Source organism: Telopea speciosissima, chromosome 3 (genome assembly GCF_018873765.1).
Source record: "Telopea speciosissima isolate NSW1024214 ecotype Mountain lineage chromosome 3, Tspe_v1, whole genome shotgun sequence".
Classification (NCBI taxonomy): Eukaryota; Viridiplantae; Streptophyta; class Magnoliopsida; order Proteales; family Proteaceae; genus Telopea; species Telopea speciosissima.
In genome coordinates, this window is record NC_057918.1 from 11953143 (window position 1) to 11972080 (window position 18938).

At 38.8% G+C, this 18938-nt stretch overlaps 3 protein-coding genes and 1 pseudogene across 5 annotated transcripts; 3 read left to right on the plus strand and 1 right to left on the minus strand.

The window, feature by feature from the left end:
• Window positions 1-396: 396 nt before the first annotated feature.
• On the plus strand, window positions 397-5791 carry LOC122655875 (amino acid transporter AVT1I-like). Of its 3 annotated transcripts, none has more exons than XM_043850249.1 (3): window positions 397-503; window positions 642-1249; window positions 1348-1911. In XM_043850249.1, exons 2-3 carry the CDS (start codon window positions 758-760, stop codon window positions 1861-1863), a joined length of 1008 nt encoding a protein of 335 aa, XP_043706184.1. In that variant the 5' UTR covers window positions 397-503; window positions 642-757; the 3' UTR covers window positions 1864-1911. The 3 variants fall into 3 exon arrangements, with proteins under 3 accessions (XP_043706184.1, XP_043706182.1, XP_043706183.1); XM_043850247.1 differs by lacking the exon at window positions 397-503 and adding an exon at window positions 5760-5791 and having other exon boundaries at window positions 657-1249; window positions 1348-1863; XM_043850248.1 differs by lacking the exon at window positions 397-503 and adding an exon at window positions 5749-5791 and having other exon boundaries at window positions 657-1249; window positions 1348-1852.
• LOC122655874 lies at window positions 3802-5736 on the plus strand (annotated as a pseudogene).
• Window positions 5792-6874: 1083 nt separating the features above from the next.
• LOC122655876 (protein EMBRYO DEFECTIVE 514-like) lies at window positions 6875-12004 on the plus strand. The gene is made up of 2 exons (XM_043850251.1): window positions 6875-7394; window positions 11415-12004. Exons 1-2 carry the CDS (start codon window positions 6942-6944, stop codon window positions 11778-11780), a joined length of 819 nt encoding a protein of 272 aa, XP_043706186.1. The 5' UTR covers window positions 6875-6941; the 3' UTR covers window positions 11781-12004.
• Window positions 12005-15805: 3801 nt separating this feature from the next.
• On the minus strand, window positions 15806-17320 carry LOC122653848 (amino acid transporter AVT1I-like). Its single transcript, XM_043847799.1, has 3 exons — window positions 17191-17320; window positions 16474-17081; window positions 15806-16354 (listed from the first exon to the last, which is right to left on the minus strand). The coding sequence occupies exons 1-3, from the start codon at window positions 17264-17266 to the stop codon at window positions 15842-15844; spliced, it is 1197 nt and encodes a 398-aa protein (XP_043703734.1). The 5' UTR covers window positions 17267-17320; the 3' UTR covers window positions 15806-15841.
• Window positions 17321-18938: the final 1618 nt, after the last annotated feature.

Here is an 18938-nt window from a genome sequence, read left to right on the forward strand (position 1 = left end):
AAAAGTAAACCCCGCGTGGGATTCTCCCTTACCGAGTTACCGTGGCTGTGAAGGAACTCAGTCCTCGTTTGTTTCTCACCTTTTGGTTAATTTAGGCCTTTCAAAAATCTTTTGCTTGAAGTTTCACGTTATCCATGCAATTCACAACTCCCAATCTTAATAATTAAAAACCGATCTGTCAACTTCGGTCAAAGCAAATGGGAGAGAGAATGAATGGAATATGTAATTGAACTGAAGTCCTATAAAAGAATTACCTTAAGAGAAGGAAAAGTGCAGGATTTGAGATAGTTTAGCTGCACGTACTCCTTATCTTTCTCTTTCTCTTCTTTTGAATTTGGTGATGGCAGTGAAGGTTGATGATGAGTACTTTTCCCTGACTAAGCCGCTCATGCTTGTGATTAAGGATGAGGGAGTTGAGGATGTGGAAGCCAATACTTACCTTCGTAGCACAGGCACCAGTACCTTCTTCAAGACTTGCTTCAACGGCCTCAACGCTTTGTCAGGTAATTAAGGTTCTTTTTCTTTTTTCTTCCAACTTAATTAATTCCAAAATAGAATTAGGGTTTATGAATTTTGATTATCCAATTCCTAAATATACTGCAAGCTAAAAATTAATTCTATCACTGTGACTTATTTATCAGGTGTAGGGATATTATCAGTTCCATATGCACTATCTGAAGGAGGGTGGTTGAGCTTGATCCTTCCTTTTATCATTGCCACTGTCACTTTCTACACAGGCTTACTAATTCGAAAGTGCATGGATGCGGATAAACGCGTAAGAACTTACCCGGAAATCGGCGAATTAGCATTTGGGTACAAGGGGAGAATGGTGGTATCAGTTTTCATGTATATGGAGTTGTATTTAGTTGCAACTGGATTCTTGATATTAGAAGGGGATAACTTACATAATCTGTTCCCCAAAATGGTCTTGGAGGTTGCAGGGTTAAGCATTGGAGGGAGGGAAAGTTTTATTATACTTGTTGCCCTCATAATTTTGCCTTCAGTTTTGTTAGATGACTTGAGCATTCTCTCTTATGTTTCTGCCACTGGGGTATTGGCTTCTTTTATTATAAATGGCTCTGTTTTCTGGACTGGAGCAGTTGATGGAGTTGGGTTTCATGGAAAAGGAAGGCTTTTGAATTTGAGTGGTATCCCTACTGCTGTTAGCTTATATGCTTTCTGCTATTGTGCTCATCCAGTTTTCCCCACTTTATATACTTCTATGAAACACCCACATCAGTTTTCTAAGGTAATGAGAATTAAGCAATTAAGTCTTTAAATCAAGCATTTTCCCATTTGTAGATCTCTGTTTCTAGGTAAATGACATTATATTGTTTCTTGTTGCAGGTCTTGTTGCTTTGCTTTGTTGTTTGTACTATGAGTTATGCATCAATGGCTATACTGGGTTATCTAATGTATGGATCAAATGTATATTCTCAAGTGACACTCAACCTTCCAACTGGGAAACTTAGCTCCAAGATAGCAATTTACACTACTTTGGTCAATCCAATAACCAAGTATGCATTGATGATTACACCAATTGTGAGTGCTATTGAGAATAAGTTTCCATGTCATTACAAAAATAAGCTCACAAGCCTACTGATTCGGAGTTTATTATTGATTAGTACAGTCATTGTGGCCTTGACTGTTCCATTTTTTGGATCTCTGATGGCACTTGTAGGAGCACTTCTAAGTGCTACTGCTTCGATTATACTGCCATGTATGTGTTACTTGAAAATTTCAGGAAAGTATCGAAGATGGAGTGGTGAACTGGTGATTATTGTGGGTATTATGTTAATGGGTGTATTGGTTGTAGTTGTTGGTACTTACACATCTTTGCTCGAAATTGTTGGTCATTTGTAGGTGGAATCCTCCTTTTTGAGATTTTGTAATCCTATAAAGACAGAAAAACAAGTTTCCTTGTTGGGCAGATTTTAAACTATTTATGTAAAATCGTGGATATTCAGCAAAACTAAATACGGAAAAAGGCTGGGCATGCCACGCGCGGGACTTGTGTGTATTTCTCTTTTCCCCTTTGAAATGACCCTTGCCTCTCCTCTATGATGCTCCATCCTGCACCCCCATTGTCACGGTGTGCCTAGGCAGAAGATCGCTACCAAGCTGTGTGACCCCTGCACAAGCACAAGGCCAATGAAAGTGCCTAAACAGTTGTAGGATTGTTTCATTTCAAGGGTGGGGCCGTCATTTTGCAGACACCTATGTCTAGGCATAGGCGTCTAGCAGGGATCTTTTTCTCATAAATATACATGGTGAATGATATATATATTAATAACTCAAACAATAGTAACCACATAGCAAACAAAAAGAATAGAAAAAGATTTGAAAGGAGGCATAAGCTACCCTACTTAGTGAGGAAACCCTCGCCCTTATGGGAAATAGTTTTTTGTCTGTGAGCGTGGAGAACGCTAATACTCCTATGTGTCTATCTCTCCCCTCCTCCTATACAATATCAACTTTATCCCTTGTATGGGAATAATTATCTATTTGCACAGAAGCATGCAAGAGAACCAAAATACGGCCGTAAAGGAAGGCGACATTTTCATCAATCACCTCCAATTCTACACCTCAACCGACAGTGGAATCTACTAAGACCAAACTATTTATAGAAAAGGTTGAAAAGGCTAGAATATGCCTTAAAAATGTCATGGGCATGGAAGACTAGATCATTGACTTAGAGGGCATGTGTTTTTTCCAAGATTCCCAAAAAGCTTAATAAGTGGAAGTCTGAAAAATTCCACAGTGCTGGAGATCCTCACGCACATCTGAGGGCCAATATTGGTCAGATGTGGATATGAGGTTTCTCTAATCATCAGATGGGGCATCCCTTCTAGATGACACTCTGGAAGTAGTCTTTCCATGATTCATGTCCTTGAATTCTTTACAAACCCGCATGAGCATATATCATCTAGGTGTTTAAAAAACAATATTCGTATAACACCAAGATGGAATTCACTTGGCAGGATTGGGCTCCTCTGCATATATGCGTATTGAACTCCTTTCAGATTTGAATTTTAAACGACATTTTTGAGGAACTTGATGCCCAACCATTTGACGGGTATCTATGCTGAAAGGGTGACCTGGGAATTGCACATAGCACGATGGCTGCACAATCCCAGACTGCAGAGGATCCAAATCCCACTTGGCATGCTTGGTGATCACTAGTCCAGGCAAAGGAAGGGTCCACCAGCTGGAAAAATTTTACAAAAATGTGCTAAGATCACAAAAAGTCGATTGTTGGAGCATAGGATCCCAATACAATCAGATCCAGATCCTTTATGATGCGCTGCCCATAGTGGCCTGAGTGGCACAGACTGAGCTGCTGCAGAAAGACCACCTTATCCCTGCCCAAACGCCTTGTTCAAACGGGGTAAGGCGATCATTGTGCACGTGGCCCAGTCTACGCCGCACAAACCGCTACGGGCAACTGCGCCGTAGACGATCTGAATTGAATACAAACCCGTTTTTAACATGGAAAATCCTGTTAAATAAGGAGTGGGCTAGTGGGGAAATAAATATTTTTCTGGTGGCAATTGATTGGCGACCAAGTCGTGCATCCCACTCTTCTGCTTATGTACAGAAAGCACAATGGACCCAATGAAGATACTCTCTTTCACGTAATAGAAGGAAGGAAGGGTTGCCGGATTTACAGTACCAATTTTCTTACGACTTTGGAGTTTACAGAGCTAGGGAGATTGACGCAATGGAGGTCCCTGAAGCCATACAAGGCTCCCCTAAACAAGGTGACCCACCAAACCATCCTTTTCTCTCTTGTGTTTTTTTGGGTTAGAGACTTGAGATACTTAATTTAATCACACTTCTCGTTCTCTTCTCTCTGTTCATCATTTTCTATTTCTCTTCCTTTGATATTGTGATGGCAGTGGATGATGATGATGAAGATGGGTTTTCCCTGATAACGCCGCTCATGCTTGATGAGAAGCAACACCAGCCACTAGTAATTAAGGATGAGGGAGTTGAGGATGGGGAGGCCAACCCTTACCTTTGTAGTAAAGGCACCAGTACTTTCTTCAAGACTTGCTTCAATGGGCTCAACACTTTGTCAGGTTCTTCTTCTTCTTCTTCCAACTTCCCCATTTTGTTTGATTAATTCTCTTTTAGGTTTAGATAGATTGATTTTCTTGTTCAAGATGATAATGGTTACTAGTTGCCAAAAAATTAAATGATTTAAAGTAAGATAATCATAAACAACAGTCATACAAAATAAAAATTTACGTGGTTTGACAAGATTGAGATAAGATCTGCTTAATTATCAATGGAGAATAAGGTTACAGCTGTTCATCCTCATATTTCTCTCTCAAATTAATTACAGATAAAAAATCATCACTATAAATTTATAACGAAACCCTATACAGATGATTTACAAAAATGCCCGTAAAATCCTATGTTTGATTCTTCTCTGTTTTTTTTCACCAAAAAAGAGATAAGGATGAGAAGACAAACAACGAACAGGGAAATACAGTTTTGTGTCTATGTATTGATCCAATTCTTAGATAAACTGCAAGCTAAAAATTCTATCACTGAAACTGATTTATTACAGGGGTCGGGATATTATCAGTTCCATATGCACTATCAGAAGGAGGGTGGTTGAGCTTGATACTTCTTTTTCTCATTGCCACTGCCAATTTCTACACCGGCTTGCTAATTCGAAGGTGCATGGATGCCCATAAACGCGTAAGAACTTACTCTGAAATCGGCGAACTAGCATTTGGGTACAAGGGGAGAATGGTGGTATCAATTTCTATGTATATGGAGTTGTATTTAGTTGCAACTGGATTCTTGATATTAGGAGGAGATAACTTAACATAATCTGTTCCCCAATATGGTCTTGGATGTTGCAGGATTAAGAATTGGAGGGAGAGGGAGGGAAAGTTTTATTATACTTGTTGCCCTCATAATTTTGCCTTCAATTTTGTTGGATGACGTGAGCATTCTCTCTTATGTTTCTGCCACTGGGGTATTGGCTTCTTTTATTATCATTGGCTCTGATTTCTGGATTGGAGCAGTTGATGGAGTTGGATTTCATGAAAAAGGAAGATTTTTGAATTTGAATGGTATCCCTACTGCTGTTTGTGCTCATCCAGTTTTCCCTACCTTATATACTTCTATGAAACACCAAAATCAATTCTCTAAGGTAATGCGAAGCAATTAAGTCTTTAAATCAAGCCATTTGTAGATCTCTGTTTCTAGCTAAATGACATTGTTTGTTGTTGCAGGTCTTGTTGCTTTGCTTTGTTGTCTGTACTATGAGTTATGCATCAATGGCTATATTGGGATATCAAATTTGTATTCTCAAGTGACACTGAACCTGCTAATTGGGAAACTTAGCTCAAAGATAGCAGTAGTCACTACTTTGGTCAACCCGATAACAAAGTATGCATTGATGATTACACCAATTGTGAGTGGTATTGAGAATCGACTTCCATGTCATTACAAAAATAAGCCCATAAGCCTCTTGATTCGGAGCTTATTATTGATTAGTGCAGTCATTGTGGCCTTGACTGTTCCATTTTTTGGGTCTCTAATGACACTAGCTTGTAGGACCATTTCTAAGTTCCACAGCTTCGATTATACTTCCATGCATGTGTTACTTGAAAATTTCTGGAAATTATCGAAGATGGGGGAGTGAGCTAGTGATTATTGTTGGTTATTATGTTAATGGGTGTATTGGTTGCAGTTGTAGATACTTCACATCTTTGCTCAAAATTTTAGGTCATTTGTAAAAGTTGGAATCCTCCTTGCTGAGATTTTGTAATCCTTTATGTAGAATACAAGTTCCCTTCTTGGGCAAAATTTGAATTAATGAATGCCACATTGAGGAAACAATGTGAGGGTTCTTAACACAATCTGAGTCAACAAAGATGAAGATGGTTAACCTTAGTTTTAATCTCAAAATCAATGGAGCTCCATATCCTTTCCTGTTCTCTTAAGGATTTCAATCGGTTCTATTTCGGTTGTCCAATCCGATTTCAGTTTGGTTCAATATACATGTGAAAATCGAAACCAAATAAGAGCATATGTTCCAAACCGACATGGTTTCGTTTGGGTTCCTTATTCGGTTTTGACATTTGGGTCTTATTTTACATGTTTAGCTAAGCTTATTTACATCTTTACAACAAAAGAACCCTTATTTATTAGACTCATAAGTCATAATCCACTAAAATGGAATAAAATTTATTATTCACATTAATTAAAGCATTAAAAAAAAATACAATTTATTCGGTTTTGAAAATGAGTAATTTAGTTTGGTTTGTTGGTTTCAATCACAAAATTGAAACCGTACCAATGAAACATTTCATATTTTTAAATAAATTTAAAAAAATCAAAATCAAACTGATAAAATTCATTTTGGTTCGATTCGATTTAAAACGATTGATTTTGATTTCATCGATTTTCGGTTCTAAATTAACATCCTTAACTCTCTTACTTGAGAACGTGAGGCAAAAAAAAATTTGTACCAAAATATTTTTTTGGACTCAAATCTCATCCATTGAATTTCTACCAAAAAAAAAATCCATCCATTGAACCTCAAGAAAAAAAGACTGAAAAAGGTTTGAAGTCGATAACTTTCTAAGTTTCAATCGTTTCTTCCACACCCCCAAAAAAAAAAAAAAAAAAAAAAAGTTTCAATCGCAGAACCGGTATAGGTGTTTTAATCTTTTACCCAAAAACCCCGAAACAGGTCCAAATATTCCAAGTATCCCACGCTCCCACTAGGCCACTACCCCCGCCCCCGGTGGAAAAGTATCTCACTCACATTCCCATTCCCACTAGGCCACTACCCCCGGTGGAAAAGCAAGTAAGCCCGTACTTTCGCTATACAGGGGGGGTTTTAAAGCTAGGGTTTTAAGTTTTAACCACCTCTCTCTCTCTCTCTTTCAGTGTGTGAAGTAGTGAAGTAGGAAATGGCGGAAGCAGCTGATACCCATCAGAGTATCGACGGGGAAGAGAAAACAGCATTGAAAGTTATGGATGTGGAAACCAGTGAGACTGTTCAAAATCCAAATCCCTCCGAAGAACACCAGTCGAACGGGGACGAAAAACTGGAATTGAACGGTGATCAGCCGTCTACGAATACCTTAAATGGAGATTTGAAGCGAACGAGAGAAGACGGTAATGAGCCAGAAGAAGATGACGGCGCTTCGAAGAAACAGAAGGTCGAGAAGTCCGTTGAAGAAGTGCGTCTCGAGAACTTGGGGCAAGACGATCAGAATGAGGAACCCCAAGAAAAAGGAGAGGAAGGTAAGAAATCTGGTCCTGTGAGTCTCGGCCCGAAGACTTTCAGTTCGTCGGAGGATATGTTCAATTATTTCTACAATTTCATCCATCACTGGCCTCCTAATCTCAATGTTAACAAGGTAGCTATTCATTACTCTTTTTTTGAATGTTTCCCTCTTTAGTATCTCTGTTCGTGTTGCTTGATGGACGTACATTTTGTGAACTTTTTCTTATAATGTGAGGAACCGTTCACTGTCCATATCAGTTTCTTAGATTGGTGAAAAGCTTTCATTGAAAACCAAGTTGCATACCCGTATAGAAGGGTTGTAGCTCCGTTTTTGGTTTACATAAAAACTAAGTTCCATTTTTTGCTGTCAAATCCAGTCATATTGAGGGTATTTTCTCGATGTTCTTTGCTGATTCTCTATGCTTTGAGATTCATAACTCATATTAATATGCAGTTTTTATTGGAAAACTTTACAGAGCTCATGTAATGGCGAGTTAACATTTTACATAGACTGTAAACATTGTTTTGCATCCATAATTTATTTTCACTCAACTATTTCTGGCATAGAAATTAAATATGTATGGTTACCCATCCTTTGATTCTTCCTGTTATGTTTAAGTTCCTTTTTTTTTTTCCTGTTTGGCATGCTTGTACACTTATTGATGTATTATAAGTCACAGTCCTTTTGTGAGAGCTTAATGGTCTTATTCGCAGCTTGTTAAACTTGAATGGTTTGATCAAAATAAATTTCAAATTGGACACAGAAGTTCAATAATCCGATAATTTTGATGAGGTCTAAGTGTTGCATCTGTGATTCAGTAACCAGGAAACTAGGGAAGAAGGACCTGCGGCAGCATGAAGACCAGGGCCTTTCTTGGTCCTGCAGTTTCTGATTTGAGCCAATTCTTCTTGTTCAGTTATGGTTCCGTGGTTCAGAGTTGGTTCAGTTCTGGTTATACTCAATTTTAAGTCCCTAATGGGTTATATGGTCACGAGCATAGTATTTTTGGGTTTTCTATTATAAAGGACCAATTCCATCAGCCCAAGTATAAAGGATTTGAGTTCTATATGAGATTAGGTGTAGCTTCTAGTTTCTATTTTCTGTTTTCTACGAGGTTCAGGCAAGCTTGAATACATATTGAGTTTCTATTTCGAGTTGAATAGTTTTGTAACAAAGGTTGAGTATTTGGTTCTAGAAATTCTAGAAAGTTTTTATTTTCAGATTTCTTGGTTTCTCAAGTCTAGAAATTTAGGAAAGTTTCTAATTGATGAGGTCATCTAGGAATATAAAGTTTAGGGGTTTGTTAGTCTATAAATTAATGGTCTGATATGCCATGTCATATACGATTTGGTGAATGAATGAAGGCCTTGGAAGTTGTTTAGGTTTGTGGATTTCAGGCTTACCCTTGTGGACTTCAAGAGTGTTACATTTGTGGATTCGGAAGTGGACTACTCTGGATTCAGTAATTGTTTCTCTGCTGTGGATTCAGCAAGGGTACTGGTGGATTTCAGCCTTATAGGTCAAGTGGATTTTTTATCATGTCATTTCTTCATTTCTGCTTCTGTAACTTTCTTGACATTCTGAAATGTTTGAGTAGCTTGCCCATGTTGATTCAGAAAATAATGGCAAAAGACGGTTCAGAGTTCCTTGCCCCCTCTGATTTGTTAGCTTAATTGATGCAGTGGAAACATATCTTTTTCACTTTGATGTATGCTTTAAAGCGAAAGTATGCCGAGTTGACCAAGGATGTTGTTGACAGATGATATACTTGATGCAGACGAAGCTGATGCTGACCCCATTTAGTCGGGATAAGGCTTAGTTGTTGTATCTGTTGCTCTGTGACATATTGCTTTCGAACTTTATTTCTGAGTTGCTGCTTCTATTTTCTTACAAGTATGATCATCAATTTTTGCCTGATAATACTCTTTTTCCACTGCCTATCTACCATACTCTGTTTTCTCTATTCTAGAACCACCAGAGTCACACCATTCGTATTACCTGAGAAATCTGTATCTCTGTAATTAACTGAAAAGGTCTGGTTCCTAGAAACACTTGACCTAAGTTTGGCTTTCATTGGATTAATATTCTTTGAGGTATCTGCTTTCTACAATATAATCTTATTTTACCCTATTTCTGTGAATATCTTATTATCCTTCTATGTCTGTAAATCTGATCAGCTATTTTGTGTCTATGATCATATATCCTGTTCTTTGCTTTGTTCATATCTGTTTTGGGCTATTTAGATTACCTTTCTACTCGACGATTATTTATGTTTTTCTTTTTATGTTCAAATTTTGCTTCTTTTTGTTTTTGTTTTTCTATTTCTAATATCAATTTTACCAAAACTCAATTATGTTTTAAATGGTTGAGTCTTTTTTGTGTAGAAACAGCAGCTTGTAGGTTTGCATGATCCTAATCCATGTTTGTTCTGGAAAATATGTTCAGTTTCTACTATTCTTTGAGAGGTCTTCTCTCCCCTGCATCTGCAAAATTGTAATTCAAAGGGACAATTTTTTTATTTTTTTTTTGGATACTTTATAACCGAAAAGACTTTTGCCTACTCTGAAATACGACAGCTTCCAATGCAAGTCAACTATTTAGGTTTTAACCCAATCACTTGAATCAGTTATGTGGAAACGTTCTGCCATTGCACCAAATGCCAAATTAGTATGCTTTCAACGCAGCTCTTTAAACCTTAAGCCAATTTCTAGGGAGGGTTACGTGTCCCAGTTCCTGTCATTCTGCCTTATTTTAAGGCTTACTTTGCAACCATATTGAAATTGCATTTCTTCTTTTGAAAGGAATTGGAGAGCATGAACATTGGTTGTGTCAACAAAGAGCTTATTATAGTACTGTTGATCCTGCTGTTTTTTGGGAAGCTGAAATGAAGTTTAATTTCTATGAATCTTCACTGGGAAATTGACATTGGAGGAATCCTATAGAAAGGCTGCACTATGTAATTCATGCTATTTCTAGCCAAATATGCTCTAAGGAATCTAATGAAGCATTAAAAAGTTTGCTGGTCGAGTGCATGCTTGATACATCTTTATCAATTAACTGGATGGACTGCATTTCATTCAGTAGTCTTGTTAAAGTGACTGAATGAGACAGATGGTCACTTAAAAATATTTGCTATAAATCGTAACTAGATTGCCATGCATAACAGCTTGACTTATTGATGAAGTGAAAGGACTACAAAACAGCTAAAGAAAGGGTTCAAAGGGAATATGCTCTAGTCGACAACTTAACGGTGACACACAAAAAGAAGGAAAAGGCTCTAGTTAGCCTATGTACCTGTTTATTCTTTTATTCTTCCATGGTTTTCCTTTCGTTCATGCATGTATCATATATCAGTTGGTGATTAAACCCGAACCTCTATGTAGCAACGCATAATATGATTGAGTCATGGATGTACCTGCTGTAGCATGTAAAATTAAAGTGCTGCAGATTGGAGGATGGATCTGCTGTGGTGGGTCAAATTGATGGACGAAAAGGAGAAGAAGAGGGAGAACAGAAGAGGTCGATGGGTGAGAGAGAGGAGAGATAAGGGAAAGAGAAATTGTGGGGGAGGGGGAAAGAGGAGAAAGACAAAACAGGCCACAACCTTTAAACTAAATCAATTAAATTTCATTCATCAAATGGTAGGGAGGCCACCAAGCCTTTACATTGCTTTATAGTGGAAAACAGAAATAAGAAGTAATAAAAAAGGCCTCATAAACCTCCCTGTTGATTGGCTGAGGTGGCTGGTCTAAAGTGAAATCAGTAATGAAAACTTGTACAAATAGGAAATTAATACTAAATTGCTGCTTGAACTACAGGAACTCAATTTCTTTGTTTGGTTCTTCTACATGTTTCTTGAAAGTAATCACCTGTTCCATATTTATGATGTGAGCTCCACTGTAATATATCACATGCCAATTCCATAACTTGTTCTTTTTCTAAGCAACACCTGTCAAATAGCTTGGAGTGATTAGTTGATTATCTGACTATTGAAAATGTTACTTTCTTTGCCTTCTTATTTATCTGTCATATTATCATATACTAACTAATAATATCTAAGTAACTGCATTGTTATGTCTATTCATTTACCTCATAAGCAGATTGCTTTTGTCCAAACCAGTTGCAATTAAAGTCTATCCTGTTGTTCTGCAGTATGAGTACATGGTGTTGCTTGACTTACTGAAGAAGGGCCATGTGGAGGCAGACAAGAAGATTGGTGGAGGGGTCAATGCTTTCCAGGTCCGCTACCACCCAATTTGGAAGAGCCGGTGTGTCTTTCTCATCAGGCATAATGAATCTGTTGATGACTTCAGCTTCAGGAAGTGTGTAGATCACATACTCCCCTTGCCTGATAACATGAAGCCCAATTCAGATGCCAGTAAGGCATTGGGTGGACCCCATCATAAGGGCAGAGGTGGATATGGTGGTGGTGGTGGTGGTGGAGGTGGAGGAAGAGGCAGTGGTGGGAGGAGAGGTGGGCGTGGCCGTGGAAGAGGTGGTGGTCGATCGAGATATTAGTTGAGGGAAGCTACCTGTTAGTAACCATTGGTGGGTATCATTGCAGTGGAAAGTTTAAAGGTATAAAAGTTAATGTTATCGCTTCACTTCCTCTTCTATCATATGTAACCGTCTAAATTTTGACTATTTTTGAGCATATCTTTTTTTCCTTGGATGTTCATTCCAACCTCCTGCCAGTGAGTCTTTGAGATGACTGGAATTAGCAAATATAAGGCAATCTTATACTGGGTGAGGTTAAGCCTGGATCCTTATTAGCGTTCTACAACGTTTCATTTCAATCGAGGCTACTGTAGCCTCTTTGGTCTTCTTTTTATACCAACTGAACCCTGGTTAGCCGATACTGCCAGACACAGGAGTGTGTAAAATTACAGTCCTGTAACCTGTGAAATAAAAAATTCTTGTGTGCGCTCTCATTGGCTCCGTGTTTGTGCTGGGGTTACGTGATCAGGCAACGATTTGTTGCCATAATAGTTGAGGCTCCTGTAATCATGGACTCATGGTTCTAAGTATCGGTATCAATTAGTGATTGTACATCTTGTCGATCTTGATATTGTGCTGATACTGTATGGGTGACCATTAAAAAACAGAGGGAAGTCCTGTACATGATGGGTCATATAATTAAGATGAGCCATCAAATTGTATTTGTTGCCTCTCCAATAGATTTGCTATCTTTTCAATTTGTCAAAATGCCTAATCATTATTGATAATTATTTATAAAATTCTAAAAATAGTTACACATAATTTTTTATTCCATCTTATTTTTATTTTATTTTTTCTTTCCTTTTTCATTCACTGCACGTTCAACTGAGGTTGTCAATTTTGGGTTGGAACCAACCTGCTAGGAACTGGGAACGAGACCCACCCAATAGCTTATGGGTTTGGTTCTTGATCTACCAATTAAGTTATTGGTCTCCTAACGGGTCTAGAACCGATAGATCAATTAGGAACTATTGGAATTGAAATAAATTCACATCCTAACCTTGTATATCATATTATTCTTAAGACTTAAGGTCATGAGAAAAAAATGATATTGGGTTGCATATCTTATGTGAAGGAAATTAATTTCTTATTGTAATATTTTCTTTTTTTGGTAATAGTTTGTAATATTATTTAATATATATGTAGCATGTGTTTGATTTTTTTTAAAAATATTTTGGACTGTTTGGAACCGTTTAAGAACCGGAGCTAGCCCACCCATTCATTAATGGTCTTGGATCTCAGGTTTGAAACCAATTAGTTTATTGGTCTCATTATGGTTCTGACCCCTTAAGGCTAGAACCGTTGAAAAATCATACCGATAGCCTAGAACCAGACCAATTGACACCTCTACTTTCAACTAGAAGAAGCCTTAGGAGAAATCTCCCATGTGACTATTTTTGTTACAATTATAATGAGTTCATTATTTTATTTGTTTTGTTATTAACTCGCTTGTTGATAATCAATCGACTTCTGAGTCTAGTCCGTGATGGTTTAATAGTTTCCGAGGAATTGAGTTCCTCTACACGTACATTGCCTTGCATTTACAGTTAGGTTTCTACATTTTACCCTTCCGTTTTCATAAATACCCCTCTTCACCCTTTTAAATGGCAACATGATTCCATACGTGCTGAGGAATTGAACTCATGTAACGATGATCAAAGCAATGTGAACCAAATCCACGTGGCATTAGAAGTAGAACCCTTAAAGACTACTGGTACAATTCCAGAGTTTGGGCTGATAAGCATTGCGGAACCATCATTATTCAATAGATGTAAGGGTTGAGAGATAACCCAATCCCTTGGGCCAGCGGGCGTGTAATAAAGAATTAGACCACGTAGTATGCTTTGTTTCTTTGGCGCAATAGTTAAGTTGATTTTTTTTTTTTCGTTGATGGAAACATACTTATATTACCATTAGAGTGAGAAAAACATATTTACATCATATAGTAAAGGGGGCATAACATTTCTATTTGTTATACAGAAATCGGCTAGGGAACGTAGTCTACGAGTCCATATGTTACTTTTATGTTTAAACTATACATTTGTAAAGTTTGAAGTTTGTTCAGCTAGTTCAAAAAAACTGGGTATAATTTGCCCAGGAATGGTTGTGTTTTGCTTGGCAATCAAAAAGTTATATAAACTCTGGTTAGTGATCCAGATTTCCTTTAGTTGGAGTCCATCCTTTGCAGCATGCTTCCACCCCTGTAATATTCCAGTTAGTTATGCCTTCATGTCATCAGTTGAAGTTGCAAACCTTGCAGATGTTAAAACAAACTGATTGTCTAGCAAAATGCAATAAGCCCATCCTACTAAGCCTACATTTGGTTCAGAAAGGCCTGCACAACACAGAATAGGTGAGTTCATTGTATGGCTGATATTATTAAATGTGTCTAATTCATTGTGTATATGCACAATGTTTTCAAAAGTTTGGTTGTGCATTAGTGGTGGTTTTAATTGAAGATCAATAATCCATTTGGTAATAAATTTGAGTACAGGGAACCAATTGACATTGGTTTTGGGTTCAAAATTTAGAAATAGCCTCTCCTGTAAATCAGGGGCTGCATATATTTACGGATTTACCCCTCCCAGCCCTATAGTAGCGGAGCCTTGAGCACTGATGTTCTTTTTTAGTATGTTGAGTTGAGTGCGTGCAGGTGAACCATTCACATGTTTATTTTACAGGAGAGGCTATATGAAAATCGTATGTCAACGGCCCCACTCTCTTTCCCGCGAAGCTACTCCAACGGTAATTTGAAAATCGTATGTCAACCTCAAGTGTCTCTCCCCTGGGGCTGTTCTTCCATGAAATTTCTCACCCGAATCCATGCTCATTTTCTACGGATGGGTAATTACATCAGTGACATCCTCCAATTCTGAGCCATATCACTGTCGGGGAGCTTATATCATGCGCGATTGCTTCTCCTCCATTCCCTCCATTTCGTACCTTCTTCGCCATGTCATCAGGGGTTTACGCTGCAAGTGATTCTCCTAGAGAGGTCATCTCAGTTCTCGCAACCGAGAAGCAAGTCCCAATAAGCTTACCTTCCCCTTTTTCCTTAAGGCGCATCTGCTCGTTTATCTGCTCTTTAAGAAGCGAGGCAAATACAGGTACAAGCTGTCGAGAACGTTGCTGATTCGAATGCTAATGTTCAGAACTCTTTGATTCATTTCTGAGGCTCTTGTCGTTAGATTTCAGAGCACGTCACTTGTTCAGTGTGATGCATATAAGGACCGTAGTTTCTTGGAATGCCATCATCTCCGCTTATGTTAATTCAAATATGATGATTTCGTTGACCTTTTTGCTAAAATGAGACTTTGGGGTGGGGGTTGGTGTGCCAGACGAGTCTTCCAGGGTAGTATTGCTTTCTGCTTGTGCCGAGCTTGGAAACCTTAGATTGGAGAAATGGGCATATGGTCAAGTGATAGAAAAAGAGTTGGTTGTGAATTGTCAATTGTGTACGTTATGCCTGCCTGGTATTCGAACGTGCAAGAGAAAAGTCTGGACGTGGACCGCTATGAATTCAGGGGCCATGGAGGCTCTTGACCTTTTTCTCTGGATGAAGAACTGTTCAATTCAGCCCAATTATGAAACTTTACTTGGGGTTCCCATGTATGTTTGTTCTTTCCTGACATGAAACAGGTGCACGGTGTTGAACCTATGATGACACAATATGGTGCCATGGTTGATAACTTGGGTCATGCAGGTCATCGTACGGAGGCGTATAATTTCATTCTCGGAAGACCTATTGAGCCTGATCCTGTTGTATGAAGGACACTGCTCAGTGCCTGCAGCAGCCATGACCCTTATGGTAGTTTGAGGTTTGCACTGAAGGTCAGAGACAAGTTGCTTGAGTTGGATCCTAAAAGGAGTGGGAATTTTGCGATGGTTGCAAACCTCAATGGAGAGGTTGGGTTGTGGAATCAGGCCGCAAATGTGTGGAGGGTGCTGAGATAAGTTTATTCATTTTTAGTAACTACTTCATAAAAATTTATGAGAATTTTTCATCTCCTCAATTTTTTCAATCCTTAAGAGTTATTACACTTTGAAAGGAATGGCTACCCCACATTCTGAATTGTAATGTTTCACAATTGAGCTGCAATCTGCCTAAGAGAAATATAGGTACCCATAACTGCAACTGCTGTCCCCAACACCAAAATCCCACCAATACTCACCAACTCTAAACTAAAGCTCTTAAAAGCGTTGTAGATCTTGAGATAGCAGGTGCATGGCAGCAAAATGGAGACCATGACACTTAAAAATGCTCCAATGAACGCCATTAGGTACCCAAAAAATGGAATGCTTAGTGCCACAACGACAGTGCTGATCAACAGTACTGTTCTGATAAGGATGCTAATAGGCCTGCTGTTTCGGAATGGAAACCAGTCTTCAAGTGCTGTAGAAATTGGGCTGATCATAATTGCATACTTTGTGAAAGGATTGACTAATGTGGTGTAGATTGCTATCCTTGAGCTAAGCTTTCCAACAGGTAAGTTTAATGTCACTTGAGATTTCACGCCTTCTCCGTACATCAGGTAGCCTAAAACAGCCATTGTTCCGTAGTTGACGGTGCAAAGCATGAAGCACATGACCAACACCTGCAAGGAGGAACAAAACAAGGGAAATTCATCATCTCTGGGCAGGACTGATTGGAGAATTTAGAGCACAGGTTTACTGAGAAGAATGGTACAAACTAAGACGCAGGTACCATACTTACCCTGGGGAACTGGCTTTTATCTTTCATAGAAGTGCATAAAGTAGGAAGCACTGCATGACCACTGTAACTAAATGCAAATAAGCTGATAGCAGTGGGCACTCCATTCCACCTCACAAGTGTTCCTCTTTCATGAAATCCAACATGGTCAATTGCGCCAGCCCAAGCAACAGAACACACAACAACAATAGAAGCCAAAACTCCACCAGCAGAGACATAGGCAAGTAGACCCAAATTCTTTAACCACGTTGTGGGCAAGATTACAAGGGCTGAAAGCAGAACAAAACCCTGTTTTCCCCCAATTTTCAAGCTTCCAACATTGAAATTCATGTTTGGAAACAACTTCTCTAAATTATCACCCTCCAATATCAAAAATTCAACACAGATTAGATAGAGCTCAAGATACATGAATAGGGATATCATGGCTCTTCCTTTGTACCCAAAAGCAAGCTCACCAATATCAGGATAGGTTCTGACAAGTGGGTGCGCATCCATACATCGTCGTAAAAGTAAACCTGTGTAGTTACAGACTGCTGCCATGATAAAAAGAAGAAGCAAGCTCATCCACCCTCCTTCAGAAAGTGCATATGGGATCGATAATATCCCCACTCCTGCATAACACAAATAAAGATTACAATGATGATTATTCATGACACGTAAAGGAGCATTTTTTTTTAACAGGGAAACTACTGCAGACTGAAAAACAAGAGAAAAAGAGACCTGATAAGGCGTTGACTCCATTAAAACAAGTGAGGAGGAAGGTGGTCCCTTTCTGTGCTTGGTTCTGGCTCTCCATGGCTGCCTTCTGCTTGTGGGTTTCTACTCTTGGAATTGAAGGTTCACAGTGGCAATGGTGGGAGAGAAGGTGCTATTTAAGAGAGGAGAGGCCATCTCCACTGATGAACTTTTGGAGGGAGAAATTGTGGTTGAGTGGATATCCATTCAACTCAACATCAACATTAAAAAAAAAAAAACAAAAAAGAAGAAGAAAAAAACATTTGAAGAACCTTCCACTTCTCCATGTCCAGTCACTCACAAAGCTCCCCTGCTTTCTCGCGATTGCCCACTCTTTTGGAGTCTCATTTGATTCAATAGTGTACAATGCCCACCACCAGTAATTAAGTAAATGAGCTCAAAGGTTAGAAGCAACTTGAGAACTAGAAAAAGAAAAAAATATTCTAATATAGCAAAAAAGGGAAAGAAAAGAAGAAGAAGAAGCAAACCGCAAACTGACTTCCTTATAACAGGATAAACCTATTCTTATCATATATTTAAAAAGTTTCTCCTGAGTAAAGGCCAACTGGACTGTTGTTCCCTGCATACTTAACATGCATTTCTTTGCCACCCTCAGCTGGGTCCGGAAATGGTGCAGGACATCAGGTTAAATAACGTCCTTCCATTTCTCTCAGGTAGGAATCTCTGTTTCCCTCTCTGTTTGACTGTACTACAAGGATTTTGGATCTTGTGGGACCCACATTTGATGAAAACCCATCCAACAGTTGTCACTTGTGTTGCAGAATGTCCAAGAGACACATGTCAGGCGAGCGCGGATCATGTCTTGTACAAGTACCGTCCAAGGCCCTATAGGGCCAGTCACATTGAATCTACTCTGGGACGCACAAGAGGAGTGGATTACATGTGAGTGGCCCTGGAGGGCCTTGGATGGTACTTGTACAAGGACATGATCCGGTCTCATGCCAATCACCTAGAGGAGTCTCAAAATTTGACTCAGCCTCATAAAATAAAATAAAAAGGAAAGGGTTTCCTGCCAGGCTTTGTAACCTTTACAATAGCACGGGGTCAATGGAAGCACCCTAGGCCATGCTTGAAAACAAAGAACCACCGTCTTGAGTGGGACGTGCGAAAGCCATTGCTTGTTCCTTTTTCCATTTGTTGGGTTTTGGGAACATCTGGAAATCAAGTGGGCAATGGGCGGGTGGTCATTTTACTGCCGCTTGTGAGAGGGTGTAAATGAGCATTGTCGGGCAACATTCATTTTCCCAATAAAAATTTATGAAAAGAAAATTAACATAGATATCTCGTAGCATTGCTCAAAGTAAAACCAGTGATAAGAGTTACAAATTTGCATTTGATTCTAGAGCATCTACTCCAACGTTTATGCTTCACATACAGATACGGTTAGGTGATGACATTTGTCCCTTTTGTTTTCATAAATACCCCTTCATATACTCTTATAATGGAGAACGGATCACCTTTGCTTTTTTTGGTAGAAACTGGATCACATACCTATATGTGTATGGTTTGCATACAATTAAGTGATGACATGTGTCCTCAACCGCTGCCATTAACAAGGTATGACCTATAGCATTTATGAAAGCAAAAAGGCCACATGTTACCACCTAATTGTACATAAAGGGTACACGTATGAGGTAGGTGATCCAAACACCTCATAAATTGACACATGTTATTACCCAACCGTACATGAAGGGTACACGTATAGGAAGGTG